At 48.6% G+C, this 21,359-nt stretch overlaps 1 protein-coding gene across 7 annotated transcripts in view; it reads left to right on the plus strand.

The window, feature by feature from the left end:
- Window positions 1-6,010: 6,010 nt before the first annotated feature.
- Window positions 6,011-21,359, plus strand: part of LOC135258084 (unconventional myosin-IXb-like) — a 51,703-nt gene continuing 36,354 nt past the window's right edge. For 2 of the 7 annotated variants that reach the window (XM_064341306.1, XM_064341311.1), the window contains exons 1-6: window positions 12,238-13,067; window positions 17,366-18,214; window positions 19,460-19,554; window positions 20,260-20,322; window positions 20,441-20,540; window positions 21,133-21,227. In XM_064341306.1, the coding sequence (XP_064197376.1) occupies window positions 17,426-18,214; window positions 19,460-19,554; window positions 20,260-20,322; window positions 20,441-20,540; window positions 21,133-21,227 (1,142 nt within the window). In that variant the 5' untranslated portion in view covers window positions 12,238-13,067; window positions 17,366-17,425. Of the gene's footprint in view, window positions 6,116-12,234; window positions 13,068-16,880; window positions 16,935-17,365; window positions 18,215-19,459; window positions 19,555-20,259; window positions 20,323-20,440; window positions 20,541-21,132; window positions 21,228-21,359 lie in introns of those variants that run through there. The other 5 variants (XM_064341307.1, XM_064341308.1, XM_064341312.1 and 2 more) reach the window with 5 other exon arrangements.

A 21,359-nucleotide genomic window follows, 5' to 3' on the forward strand; every position in this document is an offset into this window, starting at 1 on the left:
TGTGCAGGAGGATACCTGGGTACACAACTTTCTATAGTAACAGCTAAGAGACAGGATTTGGGACAGCAGAGGAGTTTTGCTGAAAGATTTTTAACAGCCACAAGCTTTCCGAACAGCTCACTGGGATTCACAATTACTTCAGTTCACCTTGCAGTCCAGCAGATCGCAGCAGCATGCTGCAGTAGCTAGGCACTCCTCCTGGCTACAGCAAAATTATGAGAAGGACAGTGTGCAGCAGAATGAGGAGAAGGACAGTGATCAGCTGCTTGAGGAGAAGGACAGTGTGCAGCAGCTTGATGAGAAGGACAGTGTGCAGCAGAATGAGGAGAAGGACAGTGTGCAGCAGCTTGATGAGAAGGACAGTGTGCAGCAGAATGAGGAGAAGGACAGTGCAGCAGAATGAGGAGAAGGACAGTGTGCAGCAGAATGAGGAGAAGGACAGTGCAGCAGAATGAGGAGAAGGACAGTGAGCAGCAGCTTGAAGAGAAGGACGGTTGCAGCAGAATGAGGAGAAGGACAGTGTGCAACAGAATGAGAAGGACAGTGTGCAGCAGAATGAGGAGAATGACTGTGCAGCAGAATGAGGAGAAGGACAGTATGCAGGAGAATGATGAGAAGAACAGTGTGCAGCAGAATGAGGAGAAGGACAGTGTGCAGCAGAATGAAGAGTAGGGTACTGTAGAATGTGGATTTTCTTGGAGAACAACATGGTGATTTCAGAGGCTGAACTCTCATCTGCATGCGTGGGGTACAGGGCAGTGAGAGAGCTGCTCATTGGACAGAACTTTGTCATGCATGTAGCTGTCCATTCAGTGGGAGGAGTTCTGAGTGGACTGAATGAGATGGGCATTAGGTTTGATTCTTATTTTACTCTCTCAAGGTCACTTACTGCTAAAACTGCAAAAAGCCCTGTTTCACCTGCCTGAGCCCATGTCAGAACACAGCAGTCTGCTAGCCATGTTAAATAGAGAGCTATAGCAGCCATTGTTATGCGGCACTGGCCAGCTTGCTACATTGTGTAAAAAAGCAGCTTAAAAATGGAAGAGCCTGACACTGATGTTTATTTACCAGGGAAAAGTACTGCATAGCACACATGCCATCTGTGAGGCAATGATGACAATTTTAGAATGGTGTTCTAGCAATAAACAAAGCCACACCAAGCAAGGACAGTGACACTGTTTATGCTATTCATAAAATAAATGTTCAAATTTCTCTCACAAAACCACACAGTGCAGCTCCCATATCTTTGTCTCAGATTTTTGCAAAAGTTGTAGCGAGGGCAGATTCAGTGAAGTATTTGTTAAAGAACTGAAGAAGAAGCAAAAGTCTTACCTAAGAGCACCCTTATCCTTTGCATGCTTTATCCGGGAATGCTACTGTTTTTGTTCACACTAGAGCGGTGGCAAATGATTGCTGTAAATCTTACTCGATTCTGACACAGAAAATTGTGGAATATTGGCTAAAATTGACTTCTGTTTCAGTTCACACATGATAGCAACATGGAAAATTGCTGTAACACCTAGGGGTAAAGATGCATGTGTGAGAGGCGGGGTGTGAATGATTTAGCCCAAACCACGATCCCTCTTTTCTCCCTGCACTGTACAGTGCTCTGTGGACGATCCCTCTTCTCTCCCTGCACTGTACAGTGCTCTGTGGACGATCCCTCTTCTCTCCCTGCACTGTACAGTGCTCTGTGGACGATCCCTCTTCTCTCCCTGCACTGTACAGTGCTCTGTGGACGATCCCTCTTCTCTCCCTGCACTGTACAGTGCTCTGTGGACGATCCCTCTTCTCTCCCTGCACTGTACAGTGCTCTGTGGACGATCCCTCTTCTCTCCCTGCACTGTACAGTGCTCTGTGGACGATCCCTCTTCTCTCCCTGCACTGTACAGTGCTCTGTGGACGATCCCTCTTCTCTCCCTGCCGTACAGTGCTGTGGACGATCCTTCTCTCCCTGCACTGTACAGTGCCTGTGACGATCCCTCTTCTCTCCCTGCACTGTACAGTGCTCTGTGGACGATCCCTCTTCTCTCCCTGCACTGTACAGTGCTCTGTGGACGATCCCTCTTCTCTCCCTGCACTGTACAGTGCTCTGTGGACGATCCCTCTTCTCTCCCTGCACTGTACAGTGCTCTGTGGACGATCCCTCTTCTCTCCCTGCACTGTACAGTGCTCTGTGATCTGCAGGGTGAACCGCCCCTGAGGGCTAAAGCATCCCTGAATTTGCATTTGAAATGGGAAATCTTTTTTTAGGAGGCATTTTCTCATTACACTGATACTGATTCCTGAATGTCATAAGACTTTCTTAAGCTCTTTGCGCACTTGGATAAATCAATCAGAGCGAACACAAGAAGCAGGAAGTGGACAGTCTGGCGTGAACATCTCAGAGCCCAGCCCAAGCAGGAAGTGGACAATCTGGCGTGAACATCTCAGAGCCCAGCCCAAGCAGGAAGTGGACAGTCTGGCGTGAACATCTCAGAGCCCAGCCCAAGCAGGAAGTGGACACTGGCGTACATCTCAGGCCAGCCAGCAGAAGTGGACAGTCTGGCGTGAACATCTCAGAGCCCAGCCCAAGCAGGAAGTGGACAGTCTGGCATGAATGTCTCAGAGCCCAGCCCAAGCAGGAAGTGGACAGTCTGGCGTGAGTGTCTCAGAGCCCAGCTGCACGCGCTCTCATTCCTGAGCTGGCACAAAAACTGCAACTGAAATAAGTTACAGTCCAATCAGGGCACTCACTACTGCACACACAAACACCATGGCCACAACTCACTACTGCACACACAAGCACCATGGCCACAACTCACTACTGAGCACCATGGCCACAACACACTACTACATACACAAACACCATGGCCACAACACACTACTGCACACACAAGCACCAAGAGGTGAGGTACGCTAGCCTTAGCATCAGGCTATCTCTGTCCAACTCATTTCCACACAGAGCTCAGATTCAGCTGAGCTCATGTGGGCCTCAGCATAAGCCTCTTTTCCTGTGAAGTGAGAACACTAGGCTGTGCTGACTTCAGGTTCAGCCTCTTTAAGAACACATTCTCGCACCTCTGATCCCATACTCTTTCTCTGTGGACGATGCTGTAAACATGGCCCTCCACTTCATCCTCCAGCACCTGGACACTGCAGGAACCTATGTCAGGATCCTGTTTGTGGACTTCAGCTCCGCCTTCAATACCATCATCCCGGCTCTACTACAGGACAAGCTTTCCCAGCTGCACGTGCCTGACTGCACCTGCAGGTGGATCACCGACTTCCTGTCTGACAGGAAGCAGCACGTGAAGCTGGGGAAACACGTCTCCGACTCCCGGACCATCAGCACCGGCTCCCCTCAAGGCTGCGTCCTTTCTCCTCTACTCTTCTCCCTGTATACCAATAGCTGCACCTCCAGTCATCAGTCAGTCAAGCTCCTGAAGTTTGCAGACGACACCACTCTCATTGGACTCATCTCTGGTGGGGATGAGTCTGCCTACAGGAGAGAGATTGAACATCTGGTGTCCTGGTGCAGCCATAACAACCTGGAGCTCAACGCCCTAAAGACAGTAGAGATGGTAGTGGACTTCAGAAGGAACGCAGCCCCACCGGCCCCATCACCCTGCATGACTCCCCAGTCGACACTGTGGAGTCCTTCTGCTTCCTGGGCACCATCATCACCCAGGACCTCAAGTGGGAGCTGAACATCACCTCCCTCACCAAGAAGGCTCAGCAGAGGATGTACTTCCTGCGGCAGCTGAAGAAGTTCAACCTGCCAATGACAATGATGGTGCACTTCTACACTGCCATCATTGAGTCCATCCTCACCTCCTCCATCACCATCTGGTACGCTGCTGCCACTGCCAAGGACAAGGGCAGACTGCAGCGTATCATTTGCGCTGCTGAGAGGGTGATTGGCTGCAATCTGCCATCCCTCCAGGACCTGCACACCTCCAGGGCCCTGAGGCGGGCAGGAAAGATTGGTGGCCGACCCCTCCCACCCTGGACACAAACTCTTTCAAACACTCCCCTCCGGCAGGAGGCTGCGGTCCATCAGGACCAAAACCTCACGACACAAGAACAGTTTTTTCCCGACTGCAGCTGGCCTCATCAACAAGGCCCGGGACCCCCACTGATACTGTACTGTTATCCTGACCCCCACGGACACCAAACAGACAGCACCTGTACTTATAACACTTTATCCCCTTGCACTATTGTTTATTGTTTACTGTTTACCGTTTGCACTATGTTTATGTTATTTTATGTCTGTTATGTTTTTATTGCACTATGTTTATTTCATTTTATTTATCTTATTTTATGTTCACTGTTATGCACCACCTGACCAAAACAAATTCCTCGTATGTGTAAACCTACTTGGCAATAAAACTTGATTCTGATTCTGATTCTGATTCTGATTTCAGAAACTTTGGAGAGTGGGGAGCACGCGGCGGGGGGGGGGGGGGGGGGGGGGGGGTGTCTCTGTCCGTAGGCTACTCCTCATATGTGTAGGCTACTGTTGAACCGTTCCCGTGTGTGTTGCGCGTCGCCCCTCCCCCTACCCGGATCGCGTGCAACACTTTGAGGATTACATTTTATGGATTAAACCGCTGTTAGATCTCGTCTCCAGCATGAATTCAGTCTGTACGTTTTTCTGTTTCTTGTGCAACCTTTGCGCTGAACCGTTCTCATGAGAGCCCGGAGAAAATTTCTGTCTGGAGGGTGACAGCGGGAAACGTATTTTAAAAAAATAATTAACTGCCAAATTTGATTAAACGGACTATGCGTTTCTCCTCAGGGGAAGAGTCGTATAAATCTCCACGGTTTTGACTCAATAGGCAAAATTAAACAAACGTCTCTGCTGAGTTATGAGAAAGTTTTAATGTAGACACCCTTGGGGCGTTTTCGCAAGTTCTCAGATGCGGCGGCGCTCTGATGGTCTTTTAGTTCCGTGCAGTTTCTGGATACAGTGGGCGAGACCTCGGATACTACATTATCAGCGGGACACATCGGGACGGACAGCGACGGTCGCTGACGGAAAACTTCGGTGTGTGTGTGTGTGTCGTGACTTGAACTGAAACATTACATTACAGGGTGGACTGAAGATCAAGTTTCTCTCGCGTGTTTTGATTGCCACTTCAGTGCTTGGAAACGGCGAGCCTGGAGCAGAAAAGAGTTTTTAGGTGTAGCGATATTGCGGTCAACTCAGCATTGTGGAGTGGACTTCGTGTTCATGACCAATTCGCATGTAGATTTCTTGCTTTAACGGATTCTGCAATACGTTTGTTTGTCAACATCGAAGTGGGACAAAATGCTAGCTCTAATTAAAATCTGGTAAATTTAATTTAGATTTGCTAAATCTAAATTAAAGAAGCATCAAAATGTCGAGGTAAAGTCTTGAGGGGGAAGGTACTGGCTTCCGATGCTGGTGTGTTGTTACCAAAAGGTCAGTGCCTTTCACAGGCAGGTGGAACGTTCTCTTCAGGTTAAACCGTGATAGCCTTTTCCTTATACGAAAAGAACCAAACGGAAATGTTTAAAAGTTTGTTTGAAAGAGCAGTAGGATGTGAATAATTTCAAGGGAATTAATTGAATGCCCAAACACTCAGGTTTGGCGTTTTAAATCAACTTTTGAAAAATGCTTATTTGAAGTAATGGATAATGTTAAGTGTTCTGTAGTTTCTGTCGTGTCTCGGTTCAGCTGCTCGGCCATTCATGTGTCGACCAGCTGCAGAACACATTGTGCTGCACCGCGTCCCGTGCAGTGTGGCGGTTTGGACAGCACCGATGCTCCAGGGCCAATCAACAAGGTTGGTTGCGGATGAAATGCTGCCAGAAACAGAATGATGACGTTAACATGCTGTAGAGCAGGAGTAACCAACCCTGTTCCTGGAGATGTAGCAACCTGTAGATTTCAATCCAGTCCTATCAAAGCACACCTCATTCAACAGCTAGATGTCTTGTTGAGCTGCTAATTAGTAGAATCATGTGCACCCAATTATGGTTGGAGAGAAAACCTACAGGACGGTAGATCTCCAGGACCCCCCCCATTTGCCTTTACCTCAGGTGCTTGTGGGGGTGGGGGGTCTGAAGGAATGGGAGAAAAGGACTGACAGGTGGAAAGCAAAATTGGGTGAGCAGCCCCAATTCCTTCCTTTCCCAGCTGTGTACACCTGTGCTGTTTATAAACGGCTGCAGTTCTGTCTGCACACCACTGCTGCATAGTCGGTAACTTCTTTTATTGCCAAATTTAAAATGTCAGCGCATGAGAGTGGTTTTTGGTGCTAAATGCTAAATTGCTATCTCTGGGATGTAGGAGAGTGGTGGTTTGGTGCTAAATGCTAAATTGCTATGTCTGGGCTGTATGAGAGTGGTGGTTTGGTGCTATGTGCTAGATTGCTATCTCTGGGATGTAGGAGAGTGGTGGTTTAGTGCTAAATGCTAAATTGCTATCTCTGGGATGTAGGAGAGTGGTGGTTTAGTGCTAAATGCTAAATTGCTATCTCTGGGATGTAGGCGAGGTGGTGGTTTGGTGGTAAATGCTAAATTGCTATCTCTGGGATGTGTGAGAGTGGTGGTTTGGTGCTAAATTGCTATCTCTGGGATGTAGGCGAAGTGGTGGTTTGGTGCTAAATGCTGAATTGCTATCTCTGGGATGTGTGAGTGTGGTGGTTTGGTTGCATGTTGATTTTATAAGCAATCTGAGGGTGAAACTGGGTGGATAAAAGGATTGCAGGTCTTGGGGTTGAGTTTGTCACTAATTTGCAGAACTGACATCCATCTGTGAGCAGCAGAGAGACTGTTCTCTGGAGGCTGAGGAAGCTCCCCTCCCCTCTCCTTTATAACTGTGTGGGTTTTTATTTTGCACTTTAAGAGGAAATGATCTATTCCGTTTCGATTTAAAAGGGGAATTAAAGTCACCACCAATCTCCGCTGATGCATTAGGGGGATTGTGGAAGTTTTATGGAATTATTAAATGGCTTCCTTAGGTCCGCAGAGACTAGTGATTGAGCTCTTATCTGCAGATGCTGGTTATTGTGCATTGGGTGGTTTTATCTGTAATTGAGGACTCTGCAGTGAAATGTTTTATTGATTGAAATGGCTGCTCCACATTTTCTGTTGTTTGACATTCCCTGGTTTCCTGTAAGGGAGGCCTGCCAATATACACATTACACACTTACATTCTTCATCTTGGTTTGTTTTGTAGGTGAGCTCATTCCTCCTACAGGCTTAAAAAGAAACATGGACAGTGTGCTATTAATGGTACAGTATGCAAATGTGTGTGGTTAGCGGGAATGGGAGATATTAGTTTACAGTCTTTTGTTGTGCATTTTTGTGTCTCAAAAATGCACTAATGCAGAATGAATCACGAGGAGAAAAGGCTGCCAGGCACAGCGGATCTGATCAAATAAACATCCACTATCACCTTCCACAATCATCTTCCTCAATCATCTTCCTCAATCATCATCCACAATCATGTTCTGCAGTCACTGTGGACACAAGTTCACTACAGACACTAAACTGTGCTGAAGGAAGTCTGGCCCCCCTACACCCCTGCCCCGCCCCAGCCCAGCCCAGCCCCAGCCCAGCCCCACCCCAGCCCCGCCCCAGCCCATTCATGTGGATGATTTGGAGATTTTAGTCACTACTCTCTACAGGGTCTCTGGCTGTCTTCCAGGGGGAGCACCTGTCTGCACCCGACTCCACCCAGCCTGTCTGCACCCAGCCTGTGGCCCCCCCAGCCCGTCCAGGCGGAGTGGGTCTCTGGCACCGTGATTTGATTAAAAAATCAAAAAACTTAAATCACATTGCCAGGGATTTCCACTCTGTCGACGGGACAGTCAGCGGGACCTCCGGCCCTTCACACAGGATGCACCTCTGTCTACAGTAACACAGAAGAGTCTTGGGTGTTTTTCTCAGAGAGATGACGATTTGGTGATAGAAGTATGGAGATAGAGATACAGAGAGAGAGCGAGAGAAAACCACCCAATGCAATTTCACCTGTTCCCAGCTAGCAGGAGTGAGGAAAGGGTGTGGCCAGGACAGCAGGGCCAGTTCAAAGTTAATGGCATTCAGAGATTTATGGGTAAAAATATGAGGTTCCTGGTTTATAGTGTGAGGTTGGTAGGTGGTGGTTCATAGTGCGAGGTTGGTAGGTGGTGGTTCATAGTGCGAGGTTGGTAGGTGGTGGTTCATAGTGCGAGGTTGGTAGGTGGTGGTTCATAGTGTGAGGTTGGTAGGTGGTGGTTCATAGTGTGAGGTTGGTAGGTGGTGGTTCAGACCAGGGGGGGGGATTTGCAGAGACCACAGGCCTTTTGTCCAAGTAGCTGTGACTTCCAGCTCTATGGTTAGGACTGTGTGGCAGCCAGGTAAGTGGGAGGGGCTCAGTGTATTTCTAGGCACAGGGTGATGATGTAAGCAGGGCTGTAACCTCCAGTGCCTGCTGAACTGTATCAGTGTGCAGACAGGAAGCTGGCTCAGTTCAGCAGGAACAGGAGTGGAGTCTAATGGTGTGTCATTACCTCATCACCTGCCAATCAGCATGCAGCAAGCCTGAAGGAATTCCATTGCATCATCAGTAACCAATCAGCATAAAGCAAGCCCAGTTGTATGAGTTCAGGAGAAGGGACCTTAATACCAGGCTCAGGGGACCATAATTCAGTCAGTGGTTTACATTACATTACATTACATTACATTTATTTGGCAGACGCTTTTATCCAAAGCGACGTACAAAAGTGCATTTCATGGTCATAGACAACTGCTAAACACAGGTTCAGTAAGGTACAATACTTATTTTGTACAGCTATTTCTAGCCAAGAACACAGTTTAGTTCACACAGTGAACACTATTCAGACCTAACCTCTACAAAGCCAACTAAGCAGAAGAATAAGCTACAGTATTAGGACAAATACAAATTACCAAAAAGTGCTGGGATGGGGCAACATGTAACAAGTGTCGTGAAAAAAAGGGGGGGGGGGGGATTTAGGGTGAAATATACAGCGTGGTGGTGGTTAGTCTAGGTATAGTCTGAAGAGATGAGTCTTCAGGCCACGGCGGAAGATGGGTAGTGAGGGGGAGGTTCGGAGAGGGACAGGGAGTTCGTTCCACCACTGGGGAGCTAGGGTGGAGAAGCTCTGTGATCCCTTTGGGCGGGTGGGAGGGGTTACAAGGCGCCCTGCTGCCGCAGAGCGGAGTGGTCGAGCAGGCACATAGAATCGAGCCATGTCCTGCAAGTAGATGGGGGCTGTCCTGTTGGCAGCAGTGTAGGCAAGGGTCAGGGCTTTGAACTGGATCCTGGCAGCGACCGGTAGCCAGTGGCATGTGCATGCCAGAGCAAGATGGATGCTTGATATGGATTATTCATTATTTTACAGCAATAGTTACATATTCCAACCCACAGTTGCCTGTCCATTTTGTTGGATACTAAAATTTTTATTATGCATAATACTTTTGCCATTAATATTCTGTTAGATGCATCGTTCATGGGCAAAAACATCAAAGTTTGTCCATGTTCATGTTGCAGGGGAATGTTTGTGCAAATATGACTCTGAAGGAAAAAAAATAATTATGTATTTCTCCAGATTAAAGGAGTCAGGAGTGGACATCTTTTGCAATTTTGTAGCTTTTATTTGCTTCATACAGAGCCTCGGTGGAGATAAAGCACTGGCTGCAGTTGTGACATTAGTCTTGAGTTCTAACTCAGGAATCACTGAATCGTAAATTCCATATCACTGGAACTTAAGTGTTGAGGTACGAGTCCAATCATGTAAAACATGGAGCAGAGCTCCTTGGGGATCAGGATGATAAACCGCGTCCATGTGCACATCAGTGGGGACTGGAGCACTGAGGCCTGGAGGACTGGGGACTGAGGACTGGAGGACTGGAGGACTGGGGACTGAGGCCTGGAGAACTGGGGACTGAGGACTGGAGGACTGGGGACTGAGGCCTGGAGGACTGGAGGACTGGGGACTGAGGACTGGAGGACTGAGGCCTGGAGGACTGTGGACTGGGGACTGGAGGACTGGAGGACTGGAGGACTGGGGACTGAGGACTGGAGGACTGGGGACTGAGGACTGGAGGACTGTGGACTGGGGACTGGAGGACTGAGGCCTGGAGGACTGGGGACAAAGGCCTGGAGAACTGGGGACTGAGGCCTGGAGGACTGGGGACTGGAGGACTGGGGACTGAGGACTGGAGGACTGGAGCACTGAGGACTGAGGCCTGGAGGACTGGGGACTGGGGACTGGGGGACTGAGGACTGGAGGACTGAGGACTGGAGGACTGGGGACTGAGGACTGAGGACTTGAGGACTGAGGCCTGGAGGACTGGGGACTGGAGGACTGGGGACTGAGGACTGGAGGACTGGAGGACTGGGGACTGAGGCCTGGAGAACTGGGGACTGGAGGACTGGGGACTGAGGACTGGGGACTGGAGGACTGGGGACTGAGGCCTGGAGAACTGGGGACTGAGGACTGGAGGACTGGGGACTGGAGGCTGGGACTGGGACTGAGCTGGAGGACTGGGGACTGGGGGACTGGGGACTGAGGACTGAGGACTGGAGCACTGAGGACTGGGACTGGGCACTGGAGGACTGAGGACTGGAGGACTGAGGGACTGGGGACTGAGGACTGGAGGACTGGGACTGAGGACTGGGGACTGAGGACTGGAGGACCGGGGACTGAGGACTGAGGACTTGAGGACTGGGGCCCGGAGGACTGGAGGACTGGGGACTGAGGACTGGAGGACTGGGGACTGGAGGACTGGAGGACTGGGGACTGAGGACTGGGGACTGGAGGACTGAGGCCTGGAGGACTGGAGGCCTGGAGGACTAGGGACTGGGGACTGGTACTCCAGACAAAAACTAAAGATGACAGACCCTTCTCTGTGAAGGCTCCCAAGCTCCCTGTTAACATTAGGAAAGCAGAGACAGTTGACAGTTGTTAGTCACTTTTGAAAAAGCATTTTTTTAGATTGACTTTAGGGTTATATTTAATGTTATTATTGTTTTACTTAATTGTGCATTTCACAGAACCTGGATCCCTGCCCCAGAGTACTCTCACAGAACCTGTATCCCTGCCCCAGAGTACTCTCACAATTTTTACGACCAGGCTTGATACGGTGTTAGATACTATCTAGTCTGTAGGTAATCAGAGCACTAGGTACAATGGTGAGCATTGTTGGGCTGAATGGCCTGTTCTCGTCATTATGTTATGCTATGCTATATTATGCTATGCTGTGATATGTTATGCTATGTTAGTAGAGTAGCATAAGGCTAATGGAATTAGGCTGGCATTTCCTCAGGTGATGTTCGATTCCCAGGTGTGCCATTTTAGCCTTAAGCAATGTAATTAACTTCATCTGTCTCAGTGGATGTCCACCTCTATAAATGGACTGCATGTGTACAAAACGGTAAACTGTACATTTGAGTGGGGTAATCTGAATAGCCCACGACTGACGAGCCCGATTGTGTCATTTCTTTGTCTGCCACTAGAGGCCGTTCTGCGCTCACAGATGCGAGATGATTATCTCACACAATGCAACAGAAACAACCGAAGCAAGGGCCGTGCAGGGTGCACAACAAGGGCCTGTCCCTTCTAGCGTTTGTGCCCACTTCTGCTCTTATCATTAAATTAGCTCAATCATATTTTGAGCTGGTATTTGTATAAGCACCAGCTGCAGCCGCAGACTGCAAAGTGTATCCGAAAGTATTTACAGTGCTCACGTACAGAAGTGAACCAGCTTATAAAACTAAAGTAATTGATGGGAACAAAAACCAGCGCACAGCCTGACCCTCAGGACCAGAGTTCTGCAAGCCTGGCATAAATTAAAAAAAAAAAAAAAACACATTTTAACTGATTGTATATTTTCATAAGCTTTTCCATCAATATTGTTTAAATAGTTCTGATTCTCATCGTTGGAGCAAATGTTTACAGGAAAGACATCACCAAACGTCCACAATGTACCAGATCGTATAACATATGGAATAAAAGTTTGAGAAAACAAAGTTGCAGTGCTGGAGAGCTCACTTTTACATATGTTTACAAGTAAATGTAGCATATATAATGAAATGTGCAACCAATTATGTGAAGAACAAAATATGAAGAGGGGAAAAATATCAGATACGAACATAATTATTTTATATGGAACCGAGCATTAATCAATCAATTTATAGGTCCACGTGCTTATGTTAAGGTGTATGGATAGATCTTTGCCAGCTCAAGCACGCTTAGCTGAACGGAACGGGGTATTTCACGACACAGATTACTGGGCTAGCTGGATAACTGCGCTAAAACCCGGAACAGCTCCTTTTATTTCAGTCCATGTTTTAGATTTGAGAGGGTTCCGGGTTTATTCGGTGCAATTACCAAGCAAACTCGGTAACCCTCTTTCGTGAAAGATCCCCCTGATCTAAACCGAACAGAAAGCAGAGTCGTGTTGAATGATTCCACCCACTGAAGTATTGATCTGTTCACAAAACCAACGTTTGGGGACTGAACTATTCTGTAGCCCACCGTCCCCGTAATACGAGCTGAGCTGTATTATCGTAGGCACTGCACAAGGCGCTGATGGGTACGAATAATTGTAGTGCTCTCACGCCTATTATTTCATAGTTTCTTTTCTCTGCGTAAACAACATTTCAACCGCCTTCAGTTAATACGTGACAAGTATACACCAATTATCGACGAATGCGTGTCGGCGGCGAGGAGAAAAGAAACATCAACCTCAACTGTCTTTACGGCATTCCATTTAGTAGAAGCACAAGGAAGCAGAGAAGCTGTTGTAGCGAATCCAAAAGCCAGTCTCTGTGAATCGAAAACATTTGAAACTAGGTGTGATTTGTTCAGCTACTTCGTAAAACACAAAATAGCTTCTAATTCGCAGGTTTACATTCAGGATTTTGCTATAAAGTTCGTGCTGGGTATTTCCGACCAACACTTCCGAAAGCTTTGTTGCTTACCTGTAGCCGATAGTATTGCGTGAACGTTCGCCTGCTTACCTGTGCTCATTTGTCACTTGGAAGAGAAAGTAAACTTCTGGGTATTTCGTACCCATATGAGACTGAGATGACGACACTTTGAAACAGGGTAAGTTTGCGATTTTTGTGCATTATATTATTTCTGCTTATTTTATTGACTAGATTATTATCAAGTAAACTTCGCCAAACTTGTTTTTTTTTTGGGATAGCCTTTTCTTTTCAGGCTAGACTGACTTTCTTCATGGAGACACTTTTTGATAGAAAGGCAATTTTTAGTATTAAGGCCGGTCGCGTGTTTCTCAGGGAAATTTTCGGGCACATTGACAGGAAAATAATTAACACGCCTGAGCTCGAGGGGTCCTGGGCAGACCTAGGGAATATTTGATCCTCGAGACTGCACTTTTAACTAGGCTACATTACAAAAGTAAAAGTAATCTCCTGTATTTAGGTTATTTCTCTCATCTAAGGTATAAATAAAAACTCAACGGACCTGTACAGTGTGGATATTTGCATCAACGCTCAGAACGGATCGCAGTCCTCGCGATCATGCAAATGCATAGATTACCAGTTTCACCGGCGAAAAACGTTCTGTTTTACGCGTGGTTGTGATGCCAACGTCGCAGAATTTAAGTCGCGACGTTTTTTTTATTTTTTAAATTGGCCTTTAAATCATAGGATATTCCTATGACAGTACGAATATCAGGCAGTGAGTTTATAGCATTCTGAACACAACGATGAACGAAGTGCGAGCCCCAGTGGTTATTGTTTTGTTTTCAGGAAATGCGTACAGGTGAAGTTGTAAGCGGCAAATTTTTTGGTGCCTGGTAAAAGTCGTCATTAATATCCTTATTTGCAGCTATGACCCCAAAAGGTTGCGTGGTATAGCTTGCATGTGAGAGGTGGATTGTGGGTAACGCGGCCTGCGTTGGTGTGTTTTGTAGATGAGGCTTATCTTGCACATGCCACAGATATCAGGCTAATCTCAGAGTCTGTGATGAAGGCAGAACCCAAAAGAAATGGTTTCTGTTCGTGTTGAGAGGCTGAGGCCAGTTTTGATTGAAGGATAGATTCTTTTTAAAAGGTTAATACAGCAGACACTGACTCTTGTGTATTACCTGCAGAGTATTCCTCCATCAGTAACTAGAGAGTATCCCTCCATCAGTCTGTCACTCCATCACTCTGTCACTAGAGTATCCCTCCATCGCTCTGTCATTCATCACTCTGTCACTAGAGTACTCCTCCATCACTCGGTCACTCCATCACTCTGTCACTAGAGTACCCCTCCATCACTCTGTCACTGATCACTCTGTCACTAGAGTACCCCTCCATCACTCTGTCAATCATCACTCTGTCACTAGAGTACCCCTCTGAGTAAAACACCAGGAGTTACTCTGGGGTCAGTAATGCAGGAGTCGTTCAAACCTAGCCCACAGTAGAGTTTGAATAGTAGATTTTAGACTGTTTAACCTTAGACTCTTTATGTCAGGCTGTTTTTTCTTCGGATTTAGCAGTGTAGTTGTGCATCTGAATGATGAATTCAGAATCTTTATTACAGCAAAGCACTACGACAATGAGCTTCTTCCAGTAAGAATATCACACTGCTTGTGTGTGTGCGTGCGTGCGTGCGCGCGCACGCGTGTGCATGCGTGTGTTTGTGTATATTTAGACCTCTATTGTGGGTCCATAGGTTAATTCCTTTACATTGAGGAAATTTAAATATGAATATTTAGTGTGTTTTATATATTTTTCATTGATCCAGCAGTACTTGTGTGTGATGAAGAATATCTGATACAGACAGGCTTTATAATGGCTGGTGTAGGGCATCAGTAGGTTTGTGTTTTACAGTCAGAACATGAACCCCAAAGCAGCTTGTTCTGCTGTGCTGTGTTCCCAGATGATGTGCATATGAACATTTTACTTTGTTAGCAAACATAAAAATCTGTCTAGCTGCTGTCTGATGGGATCATTGCATTTAGCTGCAGTTTGGCCTGCAGTTTGATTGGTTTGTGGCATTTTACCACACTACGGCCTGCCGTCTGATTGGTTGGTGGGAGAGAGTGATGTTGTCAGCTTACACTTAATGTATATTCTACCTCATTACACCAGGGTGCAGCCACTGGCCAATCAGCTGCTGGTCAATCATGGGCTTACAGTCAGCAGCTGTAGTGGCTGCACAGCCCAATCGGCCATCTGCGCAGCCAGCTGGGCAGCCGTCGCAGGAGAAGCACACGCTGTCTGAACCCGTGAACCTGATCATTTCTGGGAAAAGCCTGTTAAATGATGTGTGTGTTCTAAGTGTTGCATGGGTCTGGAATGGCACAGGACTCAAGTTATTTATTGATCGAACGGCTGTGCGTTTCCTGGTGGGGAGAGGGGTGAAATGGGGTCAGAGAGGGAGAGAGCACACAGAACCATCTCTGATGGGAGAGCAAAGTTTCACCCGCTCCAAAGGGGTGGAGCTATGATTCACTCACTGTAGCTCATCAGCTTCAGCCAATCAAAACTTGATGCAGAGAACCACCTATTTCAGGGCTGCCCAAGCCCGTTCCTTGAGATCTACTGTCCTGTAGGTTTTCACTCCAACTTTAATCTGGCACACATGATTCTACTAATTAGCAGCTCAGCGAGAACGCTAACTGTTGAATGAGGTGTGCTTTGTTAGGGTTGGAGTGAAAACCTACAGGACGGTACATCTCCAGGAACAGGGTTGGGCAGCCGTGACCTATTTGGCTTCAAAAAGTCAGTGACTTCTGTGACACGGGAGCCTCACCCTATAAGGGGTTCACAAACCTGCCTGGCCCCTCAGTGCAGCGGTTCCCAACCCTGTTCCTGGAGATCAGCCGTCCTGCAGGTTTTCTCTCCAACCCTAACCAAGCACGTCTCATTCACCAGCTAAGATTTTGCTGAGCTGCTAGTGAGTAGAATCAGGTGTGCTGAATTAGAGTAAAAATGAAAAAATACAGGATGGTGGATCTCCAGGAACAGGGTTGGTTGCCCCTGCTTCACTCCCACGCACAAGCCGGTAGAATCGGGGAAACCTTTAAAAGTGGGGTGCCTTTATGGATAAGGCTCTGGTGTGGTCTTCAGCTGCAGTAGGAGCTTAAGCTGCTTTGTTCAGTTGGATTCCGCAGGGCTGGAAAGGGCCTGTTTGGGGCGGTTCTCCTGCCCTGCTGTGAGCGTGTCTGGACCTGCTGTCAACCCAACGGCTTGCCTACGTCACCAGCATTCCAACTACACTGTTGAATTCTGGGCAGGGCCCACAGCTGCAGCTTCATGCATTAGATTTCTCTCCACCACACAGCTCACCACCCTATCAGAGCCCAGCAAAGCCCACCAGAGCCCAGCAAAGCCCATCAGAGCCTATCAGAGCCCAGCAGACCCTATCAGAGCCCAGAAAAGCCCATCAGAACCCATCAGAGCCTATCAGAGCCCAGCAAAGCCTATCAGAACCCAGCACAGCCCATCAGAGCCCATCAAAGCCCATCAGAGCCCAGCAGAGCCTATCAGAACCCATCAAAGCCCAGCAAAGCCCAGCAAAGCCTATCAGAACCCAGCAGAACCCAGCAGAGCCTATCAGAGCCCAGCAAAGCCCAGCAAAGCCCATCAGAGCCAATCAGAACCCAGCAAAGCCCATCAGAGCCCAGCAGAGCCCAGCAAAGCCCATCAGAGCCTATCAGAGCCCAGCAAAGCCCAGCAGAGCCTATCAGAACCCAGCAGAACCCAGCAGAGCCTATCAGAACCCAGCAGAACCCAGCAGAGCCTAACAACTTAACAGAGCTTAACCGAATCTAGCAGAACCTAACGGTGTTTGTGTGTCTGTTTCTGTGAGATTAGGTGTGTGTGTGTGTGTGTGTGTGTGTACAGTATATTCTGAGTACTTGTGGCTTTGTGTATGTTTGCTTTTCATGGTCTTTACATGCAGGTTACACATCAGGCTCTGCAATAAGAACTCTGATTTGCACCACAAATTCTAAAGGTTAGCCACCTGTGTGTTCTCTGTTGTATTCTGTAATACTTAAAGAATCAGACCCTGATTATTTTTTTTTTAAATTACTTAAGCAAAATCTTTCACTCTAGTGAACAAGCTCAGTTTTAATAATAGTGCACTGGTTGTAGACATCATATTTCCTAATAATATCAGTGATCATGTGTGCCTGTCTATCCCAGGGTGTCCCCATTATAATATCAGTGATCATGTGTGCCTGTTTATCCCAGGGTGTCCCCATTATAATATCAGTGATCATGTGTGCCTATCTATCCCAGGGTGTCCCCATTATAATATCAGTGATCATGTGTGCCTATCTATCCCAGGGTGTCCCCATTATAATATCAGTGATCATGTGTGCCTGTCTAATGCAGGATGTCCCCATTATAATATCAGTGGTCATGTGTGCCTGTTTATCTCAGGTGCCTGATGGTGAGCCCGGAGGTGAAGAGTAATGCTGACGGTTCTCTGCAAGGGCCAGAATGAATGTGACCAATGGCAACACAGCATCAGAGGAGGGCGGGGCCAGTGGGGGGGGCTACGTCTTGTTCATCTACCCCAGACTTCAGGGGCACACGGCAGGCTGCTGCAAGCTGGTGGTCCCCCGGGGTGCGACAGCGATCAGTGTGGTGCAGGATGCCGTGGCAACGCTGGGGGTAGGCGGGGGGAAGCTGCATGAGCTGGTGGAGGTGAGGGAGGTGGGCGGAGTGCAGCATGTGCTGGAAGGGGCAGACTGCCCTGTGGAGAGGGTCCTCCTGTGGCCCCCCCACGCCCAGAAGCCACACCCCCAGAGTCAGGGGTACTACTTCCACCTGCAGGAGCGCAGCCATGGCAACAGTGACCATGGCGACTGCCCCCTCTCAGAGGAGGGCATCGACAACCTGTGTGACCTGCCCATCCTGACCGAGGCTAGCATCCTGGCCAACCTGCGAACCCGTTTCCACAGCAACCAGATCTACACCTACGCCGGCGGCGTCCTGCTGGCTGTTAACCCCTTCAGGTTCCTGCCGGTGTACAACCCCAAGTACGTGAAGCTGTACGACGGGCACCGGCCCGGGCAGCTGGCACCCCACGTGTTCGCCGTGGCGGACCTGGCCTTCTACAGCATGCTGCGCCAGGGCGCCAGCCAGTGCGTCGTCCTCACCGGGGAGAGCGGCTCCGGGAAGACACAGAGCGCCAACTTCCTGCTCCACTGCCTGACCGCGCTCAGCCGCAAGGGCTACGCCAATGGCGTGGAGCGCACCGTCCTGGGGGCGGGGCCTGTGCTGGAGGTAAGGGCTTGCTGCATTGTGTTACATCATCATATAGCATCACCACATTAAGCGTGTATGATGTGCGAGATTTGAATAACACACTTACAGGTAAAACACTACATTCCCCATCACGCCTATGGTTTGTGTTAGTGCGTGCTCTGGTTTCATTATATTAATTAATTGTGTTCTTTTGTAGAGAACAGTCCAGCTACGCTGTACTGTAAGCTGAGCTATAGCTTATACTGTTAGTACTGAAAGTACACTATATAACCAAAAGTATCTGGATACCCCTTGGGCTGTTTTTCATGGTTTAGGTTAGACAACCTAAGAAGGCAGATCTTAATGCTACAGCATGCAATCACATTCTAGATGATTCTCTGCCTCCCCACCAGTTTGGGGAAGGCCCTATCTGCTGAATCAGATCAGTGTGCTGCTGTTCCAGACCAGTGTGCTGGTGATCAGCTCTGCACACAGGCCTGTGTTAACTGTTGGTTGTCAGGGTAACGCGTTTGGCGCGAGAGTGACAGCGCTGCCTGCAGAGGCTCTCTGAGCAGCAGGTTCTACCAGTTTCCCAGGATTCCCCCTGCGGAACTTTCACCTGATTGGCCTGTATCAGCCTCCCCCCCCGTGTGAGCTGTGGGGGAGGGAGCAGTGTTTTATAAGGGCTGCAGTGACCTGTTTCAGAACCTCTGTCTGACTCCTGTTTCAGAACTTCTCTCTGGCTCCTCCAGGGGGGTGGGGGGGAGGGATGTGGAGGGTAGCCTTCGGGGGGGGGGGGGGGTGAATGTGGAGGGAGGGGCCTGCAGGTGGGAGGAGGTGCCTGCATTGGGGGAGTGGGATGTTGAGGGAGGGGCCTTTGGGGGGGGGGGGGGGGGGATGTGGAGAGAGGGGCCTGCAGGTGGGAGGGAGGGAGGGGCCTGCAGGGGGGGAGGGGCCTGCAGGTGGGAGGGAGGGGCCTGCAGGGATATTCTGCTGCAGTTTCCTGGATTCCGCTCATTTTCCTGCTCCTCTCAGGTAGCGTGTTGTAACCTGTCACTTGAGTAATGTCAGAGCTGGGTTTTACAGTCTCCCCCCCAGAGGCACCCACACACACACATGCCTGAGTCACTCAGTACAGAACAGAGCAGGGTTCTGCATCAGTCTCCCAGTACACCAACATATATTTTATTTTAGTTACTATGCAATGTTGCTCTCTTCCTAATTTAAAATGAACTACACAGTCCCCTGATCTCTCTCTCTCTCTCAACCCCCCCCCCCCCCCAGGCATTTGGCAATGCAAAGACGGCTCAAAATGACAACTCCAGCCGCTTTGGGAAGCTGATCCAGGCACACTACCTGGAGAGTGGAGTAGTACGAGGGTGTGTTACGTGTGTGTGTGTGTGTGCATTGTGCATGTGTCTGAGTGTGCGTGTGTGTGTGTGCGGACATGTGTGTGTGCGTGTATTTGTGCATGCTTGTGTATGTGTGTATGTCGTGTGTATACATATGTCTGTGCTTGGGAAGGAGGATGGGGATGAATATAATATAGAGGGTTACAAACTCATTACAATGGATAGATCCAGTTAGAGAGGTAGCTCTTTATGTAAAAGAACATTTTAAAGTGCAGGAAATTCCAGAAATTGATCCACAGAAGTTTGGGGAAGACCCTTTTCTGTTTCAACATGACAGTGCCCCAAGACACACAGTGAGGTTCGTATAGAGATGGTTTTGTCAAGATCTGTGTGGAAGAACTTGACTGACCTGAAGAGAGCCCTGGTCTCAACCCCAACTAACACTTTTGAATCAGTTGGAAAGTCAACTGCGAGCAAGGCCTAATCGCCCAATCAGTGCCCGACATCACTAATGCTCTTCTGACTGAATGGAAACATATTCCTGCAGTAATGCTCCAACATCTTGTGGAAAGCCTTCCCAGAAGAGTGGAGGTTGTTATAACAGCAAAGCGTGGACCAACTTTACATTAATGCCCATAATTTTGAATTTGTTATGTTTTGTTTTGTTATGTTATGTTAAACTGTGTGTGAAACTTTATCTTATCCAATGATTATCTTGTTGTTTTGTCTCAGGGCATTGCTTCACAGATACCTGCTGGAGAAGAGTCGTGTCGTCTCCAGGGAGCCCTGCGAAAGGTAAGGGGAGTGGGGCAGGGCCATTCCGGATTGTGTGTGTCTCTGCTGGTTGGGACTGTTTGTGGGCAAGCAGAATGCGGGGGTTTGAATGCTTAAACCCCCCCCCCCCCCCCCACAGGAATTACCACGTGTTCTACTACATGTTAGCTGGGGCGTCAGAGGAGGAGAGGCGGGAACTCAAGCTTCTACAGCCACAAGATTACCTGTATCTCACCCAGGTACTGATCCACGCCTGCCCTACACACACACACACACACACACACACACTTACACACTCACACACACACACCTGTATCTCACCCAGGTACTGATCCACGCCTGCCCTACACACACACACACACACACACACACACTTACACACTCACACACACACACACACACCTGTATCTCACACCCAGGTACTGATCCACACCTGCCCTACACACCCACACACACACACACACAAACACACGCACACTCACACACACACACCTGTATCTCACCCAGGTACTGATCCATACCTGCCCTACACACACATAAACACACACACACACACACACGCACGTACACACTCACACACACATACCTGTATCTCACCCAGGTAATGAGCCACACCTGCCCTACACACACACACACACTTACATGCACGCACACACACAAGCACTTACACATACACACATGCACACACACAGTCATGCACTTACACACACCAACACACACACAAATACTCACACACAGCCTCTCTCTCTCTCTCATACATACACACTCACACGCGCACACATGATCACACACACATACACATACTCTCACATAGTGCGTTCCCTGTCCCAGGTGTCCCCTGTACAGGACTCATGTCTGGCTGCAGAGTATAACAGGCTGCAGCAGGCTATGGAGATGGTGGGATTCCTCCCTCCCACCAGGAGACAGTAAGTACTCTTTCTCTATCTCACTGTCTCTCTTTCCCCTTGCCTTTCTTTCACTCACCCTTTTTCTCTCTCCACCTCTTTTTTTCCCTGCATTTCTGTCCACCTTTCTCTCCTTCCATCTCTCCATCTCTC

Source organism: Anguilla rostrata, chromosome 6 (genome assembly GCF_018555375.3).
Source record: "Anguilla rostrata isolate EN2019 chromosome 6, ASM1855537v3, whole genome shotgun sequence".
In the NCBI taxonomy this organism is placed as follows: domain Eukaryota; kingdom Metazoa; phylum Chordata; class Actinopteri; order Anguilliformes; family Anguillidae; genus Anguilla; species Anguilla rostrata.